The following is a 21,441-nucleotide window of genomic DNA, read 5'->3' as shown; positions in this document are numbered from 1 at the left end:
CCGGTTTCACCTATCACCTTGTGTTTCTCCCTCCTCTACCCCCACCTTCTAACTCGGACTCTTCATCCTTTTCTCCAGTCCTGATGAAAGGTCTCAGCCCAAAACGTCAACTGTACTCTTTTCCATAGATGCTGCCTGGCCTGCTGAGTTCCTCCAGCATTTCGTGTGTGTTGCTTGGATTTCCAGCACTGTAGATCTGCTATTGTTTTTTACTCTCTATACCCATTCACATGTATTTTAAATTTATAATGAGTCCACAGGTTGGTCCCATGAAGAGTCCCTGAAAGTGAGTCCATAGCTTGTGGGAACAGTTCAGTGATGGGGTGAATGAAGTTATCTTTTTTGGTTCAACAGCCTGATGCTTGAGGGGTAATAACTGTTCCTAAACCTGATGGTGTGAGTCCTGAGGCTCCTGTAACTTCTTCCTGATAGCAGCAGTAAGAAGAGAGCATGATGCGGGTAGCAGGCGTTCCTGATGACAGATGCTGCTTTCCAGCGACAACGCTCCCTGTGGATGTGCTCAGTGGTGGAGAGGGCTTTACTCATGATTGCTGGGCCATATCCTGGGAACATATCTTTGCTGCCAGCTTGTACCAAATGGCTTCCAGATCCATTTTCAAGCCTCTGAATTTGGACCCTCTAAGGGACCCCAGGTACTCACATTCAAGTCACTGCTCCTCACACCACATTCTAGGCGCCACACTTTTCACCATGAGAAGGTTCCTGGGGTCACTATCCCATCCACTTCCACAACTCCAGGACACTCTCTCTGCCGCCTGCAAAGGACCAGTCTGCTACTTTATCCTCCTCTGGATCCATGCTTTCAATCGCGGGTTTTTCGACTTTCTCACATCCTGCAGGATTGGAAGATCACCTATCTACAGACTACAGAAGCTGTCGTCTCCATCGCCGGCAGGCATGAACATCTCCAGACAGCGACCCCTGCTGTCAACTTCAACAGTTGACTAATCTCATGTTTTTGATATTTATTGTTTATTTATTTTCTTTCTTTTTGTATTTACACTTCTTTTTGTCTTTTGCACGCTGTTTGTTCACCCTGTTCATGTAGCCTTTCATTGATTCTATCATGGTTATTGTATTTATTGAGTATACCCACAAGAAAATGATTCTCAGGGTTGTGTATGGTGACTTATATGTACTTTGAGCTTTGAGTGAATCTGCTTTGCTTACCACACTTTACAAGTAAAGTCAGCTGCCAGCAGCTTGGAACATGGACTGAAGCTCAATAACATTTTCCCAAAGGAGTCAATTATCTAAGTCATCATTTTTCATTAGGTGTTGCACTTTGGTAGGAACAACTGGTTCTTACACAGTGAATGGTAGGGCATTGTAGAATGCATAGAACAAAGGGATCTGGGAACTACAGGTCCATAATTCACTGAAAGTGGCAGCACAGGTAGGTAGGGTCATAAAGAAAGCTTTTGGCACACCGGCCTTCATAAATCAAAGTATTGAGTACGGGAGTTTTGATGTTATGTTGTAGTTGTAAAAGACGTTGGTGAAGCCTAATTTGGAGTATTGTGTGCAGTTCTGGTCACCTAGCTACAGGAAAGATGCAAGTAAGGTTGAAAGAAACAGAGAAAATTAACAAGAATGTTGTTGGGACTGGAGAACCTGCATTATAAGGAAAGACTGAATAGGTTAGGACTTTATTCCTTGGAATGTAGAAGATTGAGGGGAGAGTTGATAGAGGTGTACAAAATTATGAGGAATATAGATAGGGTAAATACAAGTAGACTGAGACTGAGGTGACTTTTTGTACACCTGGAGGTCATGGTTAAGGGCGAAAGGTGAAAAGTTTAAGGGGAACATGAAGGGAAATTTCCTCACCCAAAGGGTCGCGTGAGTGTGGAACAAGATGCCAGCACAAGTGGTGCATGTGAGCTCAATTTCATTGCTTTAGAGAACTTTGGATAGGTACGTGGATGGTAGGGGTATGGAGTGCTATGGTCCTGGTGCAGGCCGATGGGAGTAGGCAATTTAAATGGTTCGACACAGTCCAGATGGGTCGAAAGGCCTGTTTCTGTGCTGTACTTTCCTTTGACTCTATTAAGAACCAAATCAGCTTGTTCTTTGATCACTGAGGTAGGATCAGGCACACAATAAGAATATTCTGGAGCCAACTTAACTGTTTTAGAAATTCATACAATTTTGGTTAAATGGTTTTTTCATTCTCCTTTATCAGAAGCTCAAGTCTACCTTTGACCCTTCAAATTCTCCAAGCTTTAATTCTCAATGAAAAAGTCACCGGCATAATATGTAAAAGACTGAAAACCAAACACTCTGAAGCAGCTGAAATTACATTCAAGAAAGTATAGCTTTCTTCAAGAATTCAAAAATATTGTCCATAAATTACTCCAGACCATGTTTTAACAATAGAACAATGTTGTGTTTCCCTACACCACTGCTGTGGTGAATCCCAATGAGAGAAGGAAATTAAATTGCGAGGCTAATAGAACAATGTTGCCACGTTTCCCTGTGTAAGACCCTGTTGAAATTAGCACAGTTAGTTTCATTATAGCATTTCCCTTTACAAGTTTTCAGACTCAAATTGTTACTGACAAATCTTAAAGGGACATTACACCATACAAGAAACGTTTTTGCAAGTACAGGGAAATGTTGTCAGAGTATGAATGGAAAGAACTACGTAAGGTTTCTTAATTTTCAGGCAAGCAAGGTTGAAAATCTTCCTGCAGACAACTTGTGTGTTGCACTACATGTGATATAATTTGGGAGCGCTTTACATCAACGCAAGTGTGGTAAGCAAAGCAGATTATCACTCAAAGCTCAAAGTACATATCAGTCACCAAACACAACCCTGAGATTCATTTTCTTGTGGACATACTCAATAAATACAATAACCATAATAAAATCAATGAAAGACTGCACCAACAGGGTGAACAAACAGTGTGAAAAAGACAAAAAAGGGTGTAAATACAAAAAGAAAGAAAATAAATAAACAATTAATATGGAAAACATGAGATGAAGAGTCCTTGAAAGTGAGTCCATAGGTTGTGGGAACAGTTCAGTGATGGGGCGAGTGAAATTATCCTTTTTGGTTCAACAACCTGATGGTCGAGGGGTAATAACTGTTCCTAAGCCTGATGACGTGAGTCCTGAGGCTCCTGTAACTTCTTCCCGATGGCAGCAATGAGAAGACAGCATGATCTGGGTAGCAGGCGTTCCTGATGACAGATGCTGCTTTCCAGCGACAACGCTCCGTGTAGATGTGCTCAATGGTGGAGAGGGCTTTACCCATGATTGTTGGGCTGTATCCTGGGAACAAATCTTCACTGTCAGTTTGTACCAAATGGCTTCCAGATCCATTTTCAAGCCTCTGAATTTGGACCCTCTGAGGGACCCCAGGTACTCACGTTCAATTCACTACTTCTCCCACTGCTCCTCACACCACGTCCTAGGCGCCACACTTTTCACCATGAGAAGGTTCCTGGGGTCACTATCCCATTCACTTCTATAACTCCAGGATACTCTCTCTGCCGCCTGCAACGGACCAGTCCGCTACTTTATCCTCCGCTGGATCCATGCTTTCAATTGCTGGTTTTTCGACTTTCTCACATCCTGCAGGATTGGAAGATCACCCATCTACAAACTATAGAACCTGCTGTGTCCATCACTGGCAGGCATGGACATCTCCAGACAGCGACCCCTGCTGCCAACTTCAACAGTTCTGATCAACAGCAGATTCAGAACCCGGACTTCACCGCCTTCAATGTGGGTTCCAACTACCTCAGACACCCGCAAAGTGCCGATTGCGCAACCTCCAACTCCCGACTCCAGCCTTGACCAACAGTACCTCCAGGCCGGGACTTTATGCACTGCTCCTGGAACCCTCATCTGGCCTTCCCAAAACCACTCTGCATTCCCTTGTCTCTCAGTCCCACCAACAGCTCTTGAGTCCTCAGAGACTCCATCTTCCTCTGACACCACCATCCCTGAACACCCCAACCCTCCCTTCTCCTCAGACACTACCAATCCCACGACCCTAGTTCTTATCCACAACGGGTCTTCAACATCCCCTCGTCAAGCACCTCCGCTCCATCCGCCACAACAGACAGGATCTCCCAGTAGCCACCCACTTCAACTCTGCTTCCCATTCCCATTCAGATATGTCCATACATGGCCTCCTCTACTGCCATGATAAGGCTAAACTCAGGTTGAAGGAGCAACACCTCATATACCGTCTAGGTAGTCTCCAGCCCCTTGGTATGGACATAGAATTCTCCAACTTCCGGTAATTCCCTCCCCCTCCCTTCCTCTATCCCTATTTCACTCTGCCCTCTCCTCCAGTTGCCTATCACCTCCCTCATGGTTCCGCCTCCTTCTACTACCCACTGTGTTTTCCCCTATTCCTTCTTCACCTTTCCTGCCTATCACCTTCCTGCTTCCCCTGCCCCACCCCTTTATCTTTCCTCTTACTGAGTTTTCAACTGGACCTACCAGCCTTTCCCTTCCCACCCTCCCCCACCTTCTTTAAAGGGACTCTGCCCCTTCCCTCTTCAGTCCCGACGAAGGGTTCCGGCCCGAAACGTCGACTCATCATTTCCACGGATGCTGCCCGACCTGCCGAGTTCCGCCAGCGTGTTGTGAGTGTTGCTTTGACTCCAGCATCTGCAGATTATTTTGTGTTCCCCTCAGATCTTCCCCTCTCTGAGGCAGAATGTTCTGTCCTCAGTAAGGGTCTCACTTTTGTCCCCCTATGCCACTGCACACCAATGACCCCTTCTCCCATCTTCAACCATTCTCCTCTTCCTGGACACTCCATTCTGGTCTTCAGCCTGCTCTGGATCATTTCATTGCTAACTGCCGATGGGACTTCAGTCCTCTCAACTTCACTCTTCTCTCCAATTCCAACCTCACTCCTCTCTCCAATTCCAACCTCACTCCTTCCAACCGCACTGCTCTCCACTCTCTCCACACTAATCCTAACCTCACCATCAAATCTGCAGATAAGGAAGGTGCTGTAGAAGTTTGGCGTACAGACCTCTACCTTGCTGAGGCCAGGTGACAACTCTCAGACACCTCCCCTTACTTATCCCTCGGACAGTACCCCACTAAGGGTCACCAGGCCATTGTTACCGGCACCATCACTGACCTTATTAGCTCTGGGGATCTCCCATTCACTGCCACCAACCTCTTAGTTTTTGCACCCTGCACCTCACGTTTCTACCTCCTGCCCAGATACACAAACCCGCCTGTCCACGTAGACCCATTGTTTCTGCTTGTTCCTGACCCACTGAACTTGTATCTGCATATCTCAACTGAATTTTATCCTCCCGGTTCAGTCCCTTACTATCTATATCCATGACACTTCACACGATCTTGATCTTTTCAATGATTTCAAGTTCCCTGGCCCTGAGTATCTTATTTTGTCTATGAATGTCCAGTTCCTATACATCTCATCCCCCACCAGGAAGGCCTCAAAGCTCTCCATTTCCTTTAGACCCAACCAGTTTCCCTGCACTACCACTCTCCTCCGCCTGATGGAACTTGTCCTCACACTCAATACCTCTCCTCCCACTTCCTTCAAACAAAAGGTGTAGCCACGGGCACTCACATGGGTCCCAGCTGTGCCTGCCTTTTTGTTGGCTACGTGGAAAAATCTATGTTCCAAGTCTACACTGGCATCACTCCCCAACTTTTCCTACACTACATCGACGACTGCTTAGGCGCTGCTTCCTGCACCCATACAGAGTTCATTGATTTCATCAACTTTGCCACCAATTTCCACCCTGCCCTCAAATTTAGCTGGTCCATTCCTAACACTTCCTTCCCCTTTCTTGATCCCAGTATCTCTACCCTCTGGAGACAGCTTATCTGCTGATGTCTATTATAAATCCACCGATTCTCACAGCTATTTGGACTATACCTCTACCCACCATCAATGCTGCCCTCAGCTGCATCTCTTCCATTTCACACATGTCTGCCCTCAACCCATCCTCCTGCCACCTCACCAAGGATAGAGTTCCTCTTGTCCTCACCTAACACCCCACCAGCCTCCACATCCAGCACATAATTCTCCACAACTTCCACCACTGCAAAACAGCAACAAGTCTTAACTGTGAAACAAACAAACCAGGTTCAAATTTAAAAGTTGCATTAGAAAGGTTTCTAGTCTAGTTTTTTTTAACTTTGCTCAGACTTAAAAGTTAAATTAGAAGGCAGGGGAGTAGGGGTGACTGGAAGAATTAGATCAGCCCATGATTGAATGGCGGAGCAGACTCGATGGGCCGAACAGCCCACTTCTGCTTCCATATCTTATAGCAGGGGAAGGCAACCTTAAGCACAAATGATTTTCTAGCATGCGTTATTCATTAATTTGAGGCAAAACATAACTAGATGTATTTAAATGGATAATTCCCATATTTCAAGTTTTTTATGGCATCTACCTGGCCCACCGTCCGCTCATTAATACGTGATCCAGCCCACAGAGGCAAAAAGGTTGCCAACCCGTCTTACAGTTTTGCTTGATATTTAGCACATCTTTCAGAAGTACTGATATAAAAGGCTGTTCATCAAATATATTTTCTCACCAGTGTCACAGTGAGCATGCTTTGAAGGTTTTCAGAAGCATATTAAAACAGTCAAATTTGCAATATGTATGAATACAAGATAACTAATCTCTAATAGATTATAATGCACTATTACAAAGTACAACTTCAATGCCAAAGTCTTTCCGGATACTGTGTTTCAAAGTTAGCAGCATAAAATTTGAACAATGTTGTTTAGTTTCTCTGTGTGACAATATGTTGAGTTTCTTAACCAGTAATCCTATTTTGTGGAATGCCAAACTACTGAACCCACACTTAAAGGCATAAGACTTCCACGTGTAACATTTCCCTGTTCTACAAAGGATATTCATTTCAGCTCACAAGAAAATAACCATCTAAAATAGCTAGCAGTGTATGATTTTAGATTCTATAGTGAAAATCACAGTTGATGTAAAAGATGTTTTAAATTTTAGACCATAAGATATAGGAGCAGAAGTAGGCTATTCAGCCCATCGAGTCCGCTCCACATTCAATCATGGGCTGATCCAATTCTTCCAGTCATCCCCACTCCTCTGCCTTCTCCCCATACCCTTTGATGCCCTCGCTAATCATGAACCATTTTGAAATGGCAGAATACTTCTGGGAAAATTCTCTGGAATAGGATTGGAATCAGGATGCCCATATTAAAAAAAAAATCATAATTTCTGACAATGTATATACTTACATTTGGCAATTATACTGTCCACAAATCCCATGGTGAAACGAAAGACGATGAAATTATGCAGGTGATCCACCTAAATGAGAAAAAGGCAATGTAAAATTCCTTCTGTACCGGTTAAAGAAAAAGATGCAGCAATGCTCAGTAATAGATTCAGGAAGTGAGATGATATAAAGTACACGATCAAACTTGCAAACAATTTTTTAAAAAGATGAATTAATGGAACAATACTAATCAGTGGGAAACCTAACAAGGGCAAGGGCAATCAAACCATAACTATCGTCTATGTGAGTAAAAGATCATACAAATGGTCAGCATGCCCAACCTAAGTTTTTAAGCAGTACAAATAGGTCACTTATCATTCTATGAAATTAGTGTGTGAAGAATAAGCAGAAATCACAAAGATCACATATTTCATAACTATCAGAAATAATTTACATACAATTTGTCTAACTCGCAAAAGTAGCATTATGGTAGTAACTTGTTATGTTGATGTATCTGTATTAACAAAATAACGTGTTTAATTTGAATGGGTTAACGTAATTATTATGTACATAAGAAGGTATGGACTGAACCACTTGGCCCCTTGTGCATACTCTGTCATTTAATAAGGTCAAAATGCTAGATTTCTGCACTAATACCGTATCTATTGATTCCTATTTTATCTAACATATCTAAAAGTTAGCCTCTAATTTTTATTTTAAAAACAGAATTACTAAATGGCATTGGTATTAACATGTAATTATGGAGCTGAGTTTTACGCGCAGATCAGCCATGATCTTATTGAATGGCGGGGCAGGCTCAATGGGCCAGATGGCCTACTCCTGCTCCTATTTCTTATGTTCTTACAGGTGCGTTGCCAGCACAAACAAGGTGGGCTGAAATATCTACAACTGTGCCAAAAATTTCAAAGAGGAGCCTGGTTTGAACTAAATAACGACATGGAGAAGGGTAACATTTAACTGAAAGCCAAATCTTTAACCTAATAAAATTGACACATAAACTGATATGAACCAAATAAGAATTTCTGGAACCTGACTACAGATTCACTAGAAAATGACTGCAGATTACACTAGTGTACAATTTGAACAAAGAACATAGAATATCACAACACAGATGTTGTACCGATCTTTTAACCTACTCAGTCCACCTACCTACTGAATCTAAACCTTCCCTCCCACACAGCCACCTCATTTTTCTATCATCTGTTTGCCTATCCAAAGGTCTCTTATATTTCCCTAAAGTATCTGCTTCCATCACCATCCATGGCAGGGTGCTCCAGACACCCACTGCCCTCTGTGTAAAAATCTTACCTCTGACATCCTGTTTATACTTTGCTCCAAACACCTTAAAATCGTGTCCCCTCATATTGGCCTTTATGACTTTAACTGGTGATTTTTAATGAAAAATATTGAAATACATAACCTTGAAGGCCAATCTGAAAAAATGTTTGGAATTTCTTCACCAATAAACTGCATGCTAAAAGTAAATGTCAATCATGCAAATGTTACACTTTCTATGGAGGGAAATAAACTGTCGACGTTTTGTGTTGAGACCCTTCAGTTTGACTGAAAATGAAGCCAGAATAAGGAGGTAGGGGGAGCAGAAGTAGAAGTCTGTAGGTGATAAGTGAGACCAGGTGAGAGTAAAGATGGGTGGGTGGGGAAAGAGGGATGAAGTGAGAAACTGGAGGGAATAGCTAGAAGAGGTAAAGGGCTGTAGAAGAAGGAATCTAATAAGAGAAGACACTGGATCATTGAAGAATGGGAAGGAGCGGGGAATCATAGGTTGATGGGCTAGCTGAGAAGAGAAGGAGTGAAAGTGTAAGTAGAATGGGGAATGGAAAAAGATAGGAGGGGAGAAATTACTGTTAGTAAAAGGAATCAATGTGCATGCCATCAGGTTGAAGACTACCCAGATAGAAAATGAGGTATTGCTCCACCAACCAAAGTCTGGCATCATCGTTGTAGTAAGGATAGATACGTCAGAACATGAATGGGAGGTTGAATTGAAATGGGTAACCACTGGGAGATCTGGCCTTCCACAGCACACAAAGTGAAATAGTTTGACAAAGCAGTCCTCCAAGTTGCACTGATGTAGAGGATGTCACACTGGAAGCACTGGATACAGGAAATGACCAGGATGGACACGCAAGTGAAGCGTTGCCTCACCTGGAAGGACTGTTTGGGGCCCCAAATGGTAGTAATGAAGAGGGTGTAGGGGCAAGGCTCTCACTTCATAAAGTTAAAATTAACTAGGTAATCTACTGAAACACAACTTTAGTAAATATTTATATGGAATAAAAGAGATGCTTACCAATTTTTTGAAACTGGTACGTATTGTCTGTTTTTCTCGACTATTTCCATTGTAAAAAGCAATTTCTTCGCTGTAAAATATAAGTGCCAATAGTTTTATTCTCTCTCTCTCTCCTCTCCCTTCTCCCTTTCCCCTCCCTCTATCTCTCTCACAATACTGAGCACCTCCCTGTCAGTAAACAGGAAAGTGTTACAAATAGCAAACAGGAAATTCAATCGGCCATCATTTTACCAAGGGCAGTTTTCCTAGTTGTCCAAGTGTCATGCTATGGAAAAGCAGAACAACTTCACTGCAAATTAAAATCAGTGCCAATTTAAATTTTCTGGTTGACCTGCAAGTCTTTCAGGGTCAAGAAACATGGCACTGCGAGGGAAGTAGGAACTTCCTTTGTCAACAGCCTACGTAGGCCAGGAGTAATAATCTTGTTCTTTTTTGTTTCAAAAGGAAGTATTCAGCTTCTCCTCTATCCTTCATACCCTTCCCTTGTCATAGCTATCACCTCCCCCTTGCTCTCCCACTGGCCATCCACTGCTCGATTTAACTTCGTGAACTACAGTTAAGATAATGGAAACAAGAGGGAAAAAAAATTGAGAGCTAGATAGCCAGCTACTCTCAAAGGCCATTTAGACTTGAGATGATCCTCAAGCTTCTCCTTAGCAAGATGGTGCCAGAGTGTGGTAACTCGTTCAAGCTGCTTTCAGTAGATCTACTCATTACTATTATAATTGCTCTATGCTTTTAAGTCTAAATTCTATGGCTCTAAGAATTACACTTTATTATCCTATTACTAGTCCTCAATGTACTGGTGTGATGGTATGATCTGTATGGATGGTATGCAGTAAAGCTTTCTACCGTACCTCGGTACAGGTGACAATAACAAATCAATTTACTGAACACATTCTTTTACTGGGCAACTACCAACTGTCCAAGTGCAGTCCAGGGCTCTTACAGTCACTATGGCGAAACCAGAAAGATAATCTACCCACTATTAATGACTTCAATTAAGTTGCACTTTATAGAAAGTGAAAGATAATGCATCTAACTTAAAATTTAAAGCAGGAAAATTCTAATAGATATAATTCTTGTAACAATTTTAATTAGTAGCAGAAATCAAATTATTGCACAATATTTTGAGAACACTCCTGCTTTTTGCTTTTCCAGCACAATAAACACAATAATTCAGGTGGCAAACTCTACACCCAGTATTTCTTCAATTCCAGACTTAAAAGGCAATACAAGGCAGCAACATACAACAGCATTTTTTTAAATCATTAAACATTTTTAAAGGAGTAAAAATAGTTGAAACATGTAGAACACTAGGAAACAACTAAGTACACTTAAATCATTTCAATTTTATATACGAGAAATTGAAGGAAGTGCAAATACTGGAAATATGAAACAAAACAGAAATATGAGGGGGCATAATTTTAAGGTGATTGGAGGAAACTATGGGAGGGATGTCAAGGGTGTGACACGTCATTTTTCACAGAGAGTGGTGTGTGTGCAGAACGCCCTATCTGAGGTGGTGGTAGAGACAGATATATTCGAGCATTTAAGAAACTCTTATATAGGCACAAATAGGCTATGTAAGAAGGAAGGGTTAGATTGACCTTACAGTACACTTAAGGTCATACAAAATCATGAGCCGATGGGTCTATGCTCTGCTGTAATGTTCTATGCTGCTAGATAGAGACACAGGAGGCTGCATATGCTGGAAGCTACAGCAAGAGACAAGATGCTGGAGGAACTCAGCAGCATGCTGGCCTTCATAACAAGGGGAATTGAGTATAAGAGCAAAGAGGTCCTTCTGCAGCTGTACAGGGCCCTGGTGAGACTACACCTGGAGTACTGTGTGCAGTTTTGGTCTCCAAATTTGAGGAAGGACATTCTTGCTATTGAGGGAGTGCAGCGTAGGTTCACAAGGTTAATTCCCGGGATGGAGGGACTGTCATATGTTGAAAGATTGGAACGACTGGGCTTGTATACACTGGAATTTAGAAGGCTGAGAGGGGATCTTATTGAAACATATAAGATTATTAAGGGATTGGACACGCTGGAGGCAGGAAGCATGTTCCCGCTGATGGGTGAGTCCAGAACCAGAGGCCACAGTTTAAGAATAAGGGGTAGGCCATTTAGAACAGAGTTGAGGAAAAACTTTTTCACCCAGAGAGTGGTGGATATGTGCAATGCTCTGCCCCAGAAGGCTGTGGAGGCCAAGTCTCTGGATGTTTTCAAGAAAGAGATGGATAGAGCTCTTAAAGATAGCAGAATCAAAGGTTATGGGGAAAAGGCAGGAACTGGATACTGATTGTGGATGATCAGCCATGATCATAGTGAATGGTGGTGCTGGCTCGAAGGGCCGAATGGCCTACTACTGCACCTATTGTCCATTGTCATCATCAGCAGTTCCGGGGCAAATGTGAAGAGAGAAACAGGTCAATGACTTTTTTTTAAATGTTTCCTGCATGTGCTATTTTTATTATATTAATAATCAAAACTACTTTGTACTTGTGCTTCTCTCTACAGTCATTTTTTGCTGATAAAATAAATGGGTCTGTTGGACCTGCTGCAGATATATTTCTCAGCTCAGCTGTTGAGAATGTCCCAGCTAGACACCATGAGAAGTCAAACAAAGTACAAATGTCTTATAAGCAGTTGTAGAAAATTCTGGACATCCCTCCACTTAGAAGTCTACAATTTCCACATGGTCACATGAGTAAAAGTTGATAGTTCCAACATAAGCCAAAGTATGACAAGATTTCTGCATTTACAACTTTGCAAGGTTATCTGACTTTATCCTGTCTTTTATGCTCGCATTCCCCACCCATAAATAGCAAGGCTTTTAAAAAAATTTAGCTTTAAACATATGCCAACTAGTGGAGTGGTGCCGCAGCAACAACCAAGCAGTCAACATCAGAAAGATGAAAGAGCTCATTGTGGACTTCAGGAAGGGTAAGACAAAGGAACACATACCAATTTTCATACAGGTATCAGAAGTGGAGAGAGTGAGCAGTTTCAAGTTCCTGGGTGTCAAGATCTCTGAGGATCTAACCTGGTTCCAACGCATCAACGTAGTTATAAAAAAGGCAAGACAGTGGCTATACTTTATTAGGAATTTGAAGAGTTTTGGCATGTCAACAAATACACTCATAAACTTCTATAGATGTACCGTGGAAAGCATTCTGACAGGCTGCATCACTGTCTGGTATGGGGAGGAGCTACTGCACAGGACCGAAAGAAGCTGCAGAGAATAATAAATCTAGTCAGCTCCATCTTGGGTACTAGCCTACAACATACCCAGGACATCTTCAGGGAGCGGTGTCTCAGAAAGGCAGCGTTCATTATTAAGGACCTCCGGCACCCAGGGCATGCCCTTTTCTCACAGCTACCATCAGGTAGGAGGTACAGAAGCTTGAAGGCACTCAGCGATTCAGGAACAGCTTCTTCCCCTCTGCCATTCAATTCCTAAATGGACATTGAACCTTCGGACACTACCTCACTTTTTTTTAAATATACAGTATTTCTGTTTTTTGCACATTTTTTAATATTGAATATACATGTACTATAATTGATTTACTTATTTATTTATTTTATCCCTCTTCTATATTATGCATAGCATTGAACTACTGCTGCTAAGTTAACAATTTCACGTCACATGCCGGTGATAATAAACCTGATTCTGACTCTAATTCTGATTCTGATTTTCACACTTCACTTCAACTGGGTAATCCATTCTGGAGAAGAGCATAGACTACGCCCTGGACAACATGCCACTGGACAAGCACAACAAATATTTAATAGCGATACAATATTCCAGTACACATCACTAACATAACTCTCAGACTTCGTTCAAGAACACCAATGAAAACAGTTAAGTGACAGTGGGATAAGGAGGCAAAGACATCTACAGGTGTCCCCCGCTTTTCGAACGTTCGCTTTACAAAACCTCACTGCTACGAAAGACCTACATTAGTACCCTGTTTTCGCTTTCAGAAGGTGTTTTCACTGTTACGAAGAAAGACAGCGCGCGATAAAAGGCAGCACGCGTCCCGAGCAGCCGCTCTCCCCCGGATTCGGAACGGCATTGCTTAAACACGTTGCATTGAGCAGCCGTTAGCAAAATGAGTTCTAAGGTGTCGGAAGAGCCTGAAAGAGCTTGTAAGGGTGTTACACATAGCGTAAAACTAGACATAATTAAGTGTTTCCATCGTGGTGAATGAAGCAAGGACAAAGTGAGTTTGGCTTGTGGAAGCTGACGAAGATGATGTTGAAGAGGTTTTGGCATCCCATGACCAAGAACTGATAGATAAAGTGCTGATGCAACTGGAAGAGGAAAGGATAACAATCGAAACCGAATGCAGCAGCGAAAGTGAAGTCGTCCAGGAACTGAACGTGAAGCAAATCCATGAGATTTTCGTTGCAAAGCAACGTACGACTTTAATTTTGAAAGACTACGTAGGTTTAGGGGATATTTGCAAGATGGCTTGAGTCCTTACAAAGAACTGTGTGATATAAAAATGCTCAAGGCTCAGCAGTCAAGCAAGCCTTCCACATCAGCCACAGCTTACGACGAACCTCGACCTTCGACATCGAGGCGGGCAGTCATAGAAGAAGATGAGCTGCCTGCCCTGATCGACGATGAGATGATACCCCACTGTCCCACCACCCCAACCCCCAGGCCCCGGACAGATACTGCACCGATTCGTGGAGAATGCAGCGGTAGCCAGGAGGCACACAGCACATCTTTAAGAAAAAAGCCGAAATAAACATGCTAATTAATTAGGTGCCGCCTAGCACGTAATTGTCGGCCCAGATCAGTGCCGATGCAATCGGCAATCGCCTCTGATCTGCGCCGACATTTACGTGCCGGGCAGCACCTAATTAATTAGCGTGTTTATTTTGGCTTTTTTCTTAAAGATGTGCTGTGTGCCTCCCAGCTACCCCTGCGTGCCTCGCGGCAACGTATCAGTCGGCTGCCTGGAGGGTGGGGGCCACTGCGCTACCCCAACCTGCGACGACTCAGTCTAACACACCATCATCCGTGTGCTCGATGTCTTCCCAATTCCTGTAAGTGATACTACACTGTACATACATTATTTCTACTTTATATAGGCTGTGTATTTTTACGTGTTATTTGGTAGATTTGGCAGCTTCATAGTTTAAAGGTTACTGGAGAGCGCGTTTATGCCAACAGCGTTTGCTTGAGATTTTCTGCCGACAGCGCTAGCGTGGGATTTTCACTACGGAGATCTGTGCAGGCAATCATTGTAGAGAAGTATTTCTACTTTATATAGGCTGTGTATTTATCATATCATTCCTGCTTTTACTATATGTTACTGTTATTTTAGGTTTTATGGGTCATTTGGCATGATTTGGTAGGTTATTTTTGGGTCTGCCAACACTCACAAAATTTTCCCATATAAATAAATGGTAATTGCTTCTTCGCTTTACGACATTTCGGCTTATGAACCATTTCATAGGAACGCTCTACCTTCGGATGGTGGGGGAAACCTGTATAGTCTTGCACTGAAAAGAAGCAGCTCCACTGAAAACAGTTAAAGCAATTCTTTATAAGAAAAGGACATAAGAGAGTGTGTCATTTATCTCCTCATGACTGCTCAGGAATTTAATATGATCATGGTAAAACATTCAACGCATCACTACTTTTCTTCTACTAACGCCATATTCCAAGATACCACTAATATCAAAAAAAATTAAATATTTAAAAGTTAATACCTAAAAATATTAAAAGTTAAAAGTAAATGGTACTGTTTTACATAATATCTTCTCACCTATTTGTAATAAGCCGAGAGTTGACGTATCTGTATTCACCTTCAAATCTTTGCTCCGATACTGTCATTTTACCAATTGGTCTCCTGAGTCGTGTTAGGATCAGACCTGAAACAATCAGGTAAGCCATCATGCTTGCAGGACCCTAAAGAGAAAATAATTAATCAATGTTAAAATAATAATATTTTAACATTTCTAAAGTTATTCAATTAATTTACTAACCTTTCTGCTTAAAAATCTTAAATATTTTACCAATTCTACTTAATTCTATAAAAAAAATGTTAAAGCAATTCTTCATAAGGAGTGGACATAAGAGAGGATCATTTGGTTCCTCATGACTGCTCAGTAATTTAATATGATCATGGTAAAATGTTCAATGCATCACTACTTTTCATATACTCACCCTATATCCCAAGATGCCCCTAATATCAAAAAACATCTAAATATTTAAAAGTTAATATCTAAAATATTTGACATTTTGATTCTGCTTTTTCGCAAATATGTCCTAAAAAGAAATTTCTCATAGTTCTAAGCCAAATACAATAATTATTTAAAATGAATAGTGTCAAGCAATCAAAATTAATTCATACTCAACTTACCTGAGCACCTATTGCACTTGTCAATTTACATATGTAGAGAATTATGTCCAAAAGTGGCTAGGAAGGAGATAGAACAAAAATGAGTTTGTGAAATAGTGTGAAAAGAGCACAATGAATCAGCATTAAAAACACAATATTATATTGCAGATACTGGAACTAAAGCCAAAACACACAAACAAATTTGTTTCTGCCTGTGAAGAGGTCAAGTTTATACTCTGAACATATTGCCTTCCTGAGAATACAAAATTACTTGTGGATCAGGCTTTTCTCAAAGATCTGAATGAAAACCCCTGGACTATATTTAACAACAAAGAGGCAGTGGAAATTCACATCAGATGAAGTTTATAGCAGTGGAAAATGAAAGCTAGTAAGGTCAGTGTAACGGAAGTCAAAAGCTGGAAACGTCAGTTACATCTGAAGTTCTTGGCAGCAGACCAAGGCAGTGAAAGGTGATTCAAGTTTAGGTATATAGATGATAGGGAAATGGAGGGCTACTTAGGAGGGAAGAGTTAGATTAATCTTAGAGTAGGTTATAAGGTTGACATAACATTGTGGGACAAAGGGTCTGTACTATACTGTACTGTTCAATGTTCCATGTTGACAATTGTTGCGGAGAAGTCTCAGAATCAAGTTGATTTGGACACTGAAATTGCAAGCATGACCAATCATCCTAAAATAAAGGAGCTGAATAAAGGAAAATGAAATCAAAGGCAAATATATGAAGTTATGGCAAAACAATGGCTTCTGGTTTCGGTTTCAGCAAAGAATGGATATTGCACAAACACTCTGGCAACGTAAGCCAGACTACATGTGCAATATACATTTTTCATTGAGAAAATGCAAGGAAGATTAATTTTGAGGTCATAAACATTCTTTGAAAGCTGACCATATGTCAGAATATGATGTGACATTTAGATAGAGTAATATAGATACATGAGGAATTAGCACACACAGTCATGAACCATTAAAAGGAACATTTTTGGAGATAACCTTGCCTTGATTGGATAATGGAACAAGGAACAGGTAAACAGATATTAAAAGGAGTTTAATCATCTGACCACCACAGAGAAAATAAGGATGGACCACTGAAGAAAGGATGGGGATAGACCACTGTAAAGAGCATCAACCTTGACTTTGATTAGTGTCATTTCAGTGCTCTGTCATTTTATTTGTATTTTTATATGCTAACAGTCAACACTCTGCATGGGAGAGAATAGGTAGAGGTGATATTTTCTGTTTGAACTACTGCCTGTTCTATTTTATGTGATACATCTTGTCATTCAATGAAATTTGAAAAGGACAGTGTGAGTCTGGGAGTCTGGATACATTGGCAGAATTCTGAATGAGTCTAATTACAGACACCAGGTGAAAACTCAATCATGGGAACACTAGAACAGCCTGTTATATAAGAAGTAACAAAAGGCTGTGTGGAATCTACAACACTGCTATTTCCAGTCCAATGTAATTGCTCTGGAACTAACTGTGACCTCTGTTGCTGTGTCAGGTTAAATCCAGTCACTGGCTTTCATGACAATCATGTTTAAATAAACTGATGTCTAACTGCATAAATAATTATTAAAAGTTTATCTTTTATATTGATTTAATTATTGACTTAAGGTAAGTATGTTACTGGTGGTAGAGTTAACAGAATAGGTTTAGAATCATTATTTTATCTACAATTTATGTGAATTCCGAGGGGATGTTAAGAGAAGTGTTAATACAAATGGGTTCTAGTGAAATGATATTGACTTGATATATTCACTTTGTCTGTTCACTACACTCGATGCCTGACATTGAGCATTTCCAGCACTTTCAGCTTTTATTTCAGATTTCCAAAGTAAACAGTATTATGTACTACTGAGTATAACTCACCTTGCTGAGATTTGAATACAAGTCCACTACACTGTTGCAAAATTTCTCCACATCCTGTGTTAAAAGCTGATCGGCATTTGCTATTCTGTTGTCAAGATTACCCATTTTATAATATGTATAACTTCTGTCAAGAGAAAACAATGTATGTGGTTAATAATCAATGAAAACATTTCATGGAAATATTAATTATACAGATTGCCAATATGATAACTTTAAAATAGCTAATTAAATTCATTCAACAAAACAAATTGCACCACATATTACTGAGCTCAGCTATTGTTTATAACTCAGAGACATTGATCAAGAGTGGCATGTCAAAATATGCTACTTCCCCAAGGAAGAAATTAGTCTTCAGATCCTGCATTAAACACGTCATAAATTAATCTATATGTAAACATACAGAACAATTAGGAGTAGGACTCAAACCTGCTTACTTAATAAGATCTGACTATAATCTCAATTTTATATTGCCGACTTCCAGTGATTACACCCCTTGGCTTACCAGTATTTCTGCCTTAAAGATATTCTAAGTCTCTGCTTCCAAGATTCTGCTTTTTTTTCTCTCTCATAAGTGACGCCTTGTTTTAGATTCTCAAGTAACAAGAAACATTACCTCCACATCCATCAAGTCGAGACCTCTCAAAATCTTATACATCTCAATTCCACCCCTCGACCCCCCCCCCCACCCTCGCCATTCTTCTAACCTCCAGCTGAATGAGCCTTGCCTGTCCTGATGAGTACTCTGCTATTCTGGATTTCAATATACTAAATCTCTTCGCAAGTGCTTCCAATATATTAACACCCCTCTGTACACAAAAAGACTAAAACATTTATACAACAGTCTGGGATCTCACTAATGTCTTATGCAATTGACACAAAATCTCTCTCCTTTTGTAACAAAATACAAACTATTGGAGCAACCCAGCAGGTGAAGCAGCATACATAGAGCTAGAGAGCTAGCCAAGGGTTTGGTTCGTGATCCTGTATCAGGGCTCTCATCTTACCCTCAATAACTTTAAAAAAATATATTTTTCCGGAGAGTCGGAGGGCCCTCTTCTTCTTTCTGAGACAAAATCCCAACCAATCCTATCCACTAACACCCTCATTCACCCAGCAGAAATTGTTTTTACTATCTATGACTTTTTTAAAAATTGCTCCAGATTCTAGCATCTGCGTTCCTCTTCTTTTGTATGTATTCCCTTTCAATAAATATTGACCTTGTTAGCCTTCTTAATTATTCAATGTACCTTCATAGTAACTTCTGTAAATCATGCTCAAGGACATCCAAATCCTTCTGCATCTCAGATCTCTGTAACCCTTCCACACTTAAATAAACACGCCTTTCCATTCTTCCTGCCAAAATGATAATACTCATTTTGTAGGTTTTAGTCACTCTCTGAACCCACCTATATCCTTTTCTCTCCATCTTTTATCTTCTTCACAGCTTACTTTCCTGCCTATATTTTTGTCAAGTGCAAAATTAGCAACCATATCTCATGGTCTGCAACGTACTGTATGGACAAATGGATTGCTTGGCATATATGTCAAAGACTTATTTCTACTTTATTATGTTTTTGCAAATCAAATGCACAATGCACCAGTAGTTATAGAAAGCAATTTTAGGGCTCCAACTCCAGTTTCTATTTGTTAGTCTGGAAGTAAAGGTAGTCATTCAAACTTTGGTCATCTAATTGCGGATGTCATCGGCACATTAAATTTAGACATATTTGAAAGGAGTGCTGAAGAGAGCCACTGATAATTTATCTCAAAGCGTGATCTCCATTACCTTTATCTGTATTGTACTCCTCAACCATCAGGTTCTTGAACCAGAGGGGATAAGTTCATTCAATTTCACTTGACCCATAACTAAACTGTTCCCACAACCAAAGGGCTCACTTTCAAGGACTCATCATCTCATGTTCTTGATAGTTATTCCTTATTTTTTTTCTTTTTGTATTTCCACAGTTTTTTGCCTTTTACACACTGGTTGTCCACCTTGTTGATGCAGTCCTTCTAATATGGTTATTGTTTTTATTGAGTGTGCCCACAAGAAAATGAATCTCAGGCTTGTATATGGTGGCGTATGTGTACTTAGATAATAAATTTTCTCTTTTTTTGGCATCTACACTTTTAATAAAGGATGATTTTAAAGACAAAATATTGATTTGGTTTACCTTCTGAAGAAGAGCCACCAACTGTTATTTTTTTAAAAAATTAGGAGTGCCTACAAGACTCTGAGCTATCATGTTGCATAACATTTCTGCTAAGAATACAATTTTTACAGTTGGATACAACTTCCCAAGAACGTCTGCAAAGTATGCTGAATGTCATCATCACTCGGCTTTTCGGGAACCCACATTAAACTAGTACAAGTTATAGTGACCTCAAGGCTATTAGTTTCCCATAACTATTTCTCTGTTCACTGATTTTCTTCAGGTAAAGGAATATGCTATCCTTAGCTCATCCTGCTTGTACTGTCTCCAAACAAGTACTGTCAAAAGAAGTGGAACAGATTATGGTTGGGAGCTGCGGTGGTCAGATGGGGGCAGGATTTAGAGTGCAAATGGTGCCACAATTGGCTCAAATGTGTAACAGAAGAACCAAGAGCAGCAAAGGCTCCATGGCAACAGTGCATAGGCAGGCACTGTTTGAAAGAGGGAAAATATAACACAGGCAGCCTGATCCTGAAACCTGACAGTTGTATTCTAAAGATTATACTTCAGACTATTTCAAAATGCACTTACTGTAATGAAGTGATCTGTATGGGTGGCATGTAAAACAAAGTTCCTTACTGTACTTCAGTACATGTGACTATAATAAACCAATTTACTGTAAAGCTACTGCATGTCTGTAACCGCGATTTTAAATTGCAATTAACTGTTGGAAGAGACCTGTTCCAGGCTGGTCTCTGATGCCAAATCCCAAAATGGTCCTAAATACAGATTAAAGTTAATCGTTTGTAAAGTATTCTAAAACACAAGCAGTAATAGAAAAGTCATTTTTTTGGTCTTATTTTTGACTCTGATCTCTGACTACCTATACAAATATAACATATGCAATACACTGTTACAAATGCCGGAAACTTACTTTAAGTACTCCTCATACAGGTAATCTGTAAGCCGTACTCGGAAACGAAGTTTCAGTTGATTCAAGCCCAATTTCAGGAAGTTATTTACCAAAGATATCTGAAGTAACAGAAATAGGGAACTAATCACTACAAAAGCAGAATTTTAAAAAACCACTAGCACTAATAAAAACTACTAGAACTAATTTAGAACAAGGATATCATAAAAGTACTATCATTGTAACCCTTAAAATTTGTGGGTCAGAATTACAGTCAGATTCAGGTTTAACATCACTGGCATATAACATGAAATTTGTTATTTTACACCAGTAAGGGGTGGGTGGGTATGTGTGTGAGAGTGAGTGAGTGAGAGAGAGAGAGAGAGAGAGAGAGAGAGAGAGAGAGAGAGGGAAAGAAAGAAAGAGTTAGTTTTTACTGTTTTCTTCAATAGCAATAGTTGTGGCAATCCTGCATCACAGTAACATCAGGAAGAAAGAATATGAGAAGCTGGAGAAATAGCAGGACTTGAAAAAGCAGACAGAAAGGACACGG

At 40.5% G+C, this 21,441-nt stretch overlaps 1 protein-coding gene across 2 annotated transcripts in view; it reads right to left on the bottom strand.

Moving 5' to 3' along the window:
* abcd3a (ATP-binding cassette, sub-family D (ALD), member 3a) overlaps positions 1-21,441 on the bottom strand; it is an 82,382-nt gene that overhangs the window by 34,620 nt on the left and 26,321 nt on the right. For both annotated transcript variants that reach the window (XM_072273482.1, XM_072273483.1), the window contains 6 exons: positions 20,913-21,010; positions 17,826-17,949; positions 15,954-16,010; positions 15,357-15,499; positions 9,565-9,634; positions 7,255-7,324 (listed from right to left, as the gene is read on the bottom strand). In XM_072273482.1, coding sequence (XP_072129583.1) covers positions 7,255-7,324; positions 9,565-9,634; positions 15,357-15,499; positions 15,954-16,010; positions 17,826-17,949; positions 20,913-21,010 — 562 coding nt within the window. The remainder of the gene's footprint in view (positions 1-7,254; positions 7,325-9,564; positions 9,635-15,356; positions 15,500-15,953; positions 16,011-17,825; positions 17,950-20,912; positions 21,011-21,441) is intronic.

Source organism: Mobula birostris, chromosome 12 (genome assembly GCF_030028105.1).
Source record: "Mobula birostris isolate sMobBir1 chromosome 12, sMobBir1.hap1, whole genome shotgun sequence".
Taxonomy (NCBI): Eukaryota; Metazoa; Chordata; class Chondrichthyes; order Myliobatiformes; family Myliobatidae; genus Mobula; species Mobula birostris.
This window is presented reverse-complemented; position numbering and strand designations above follow the sequence as displayed.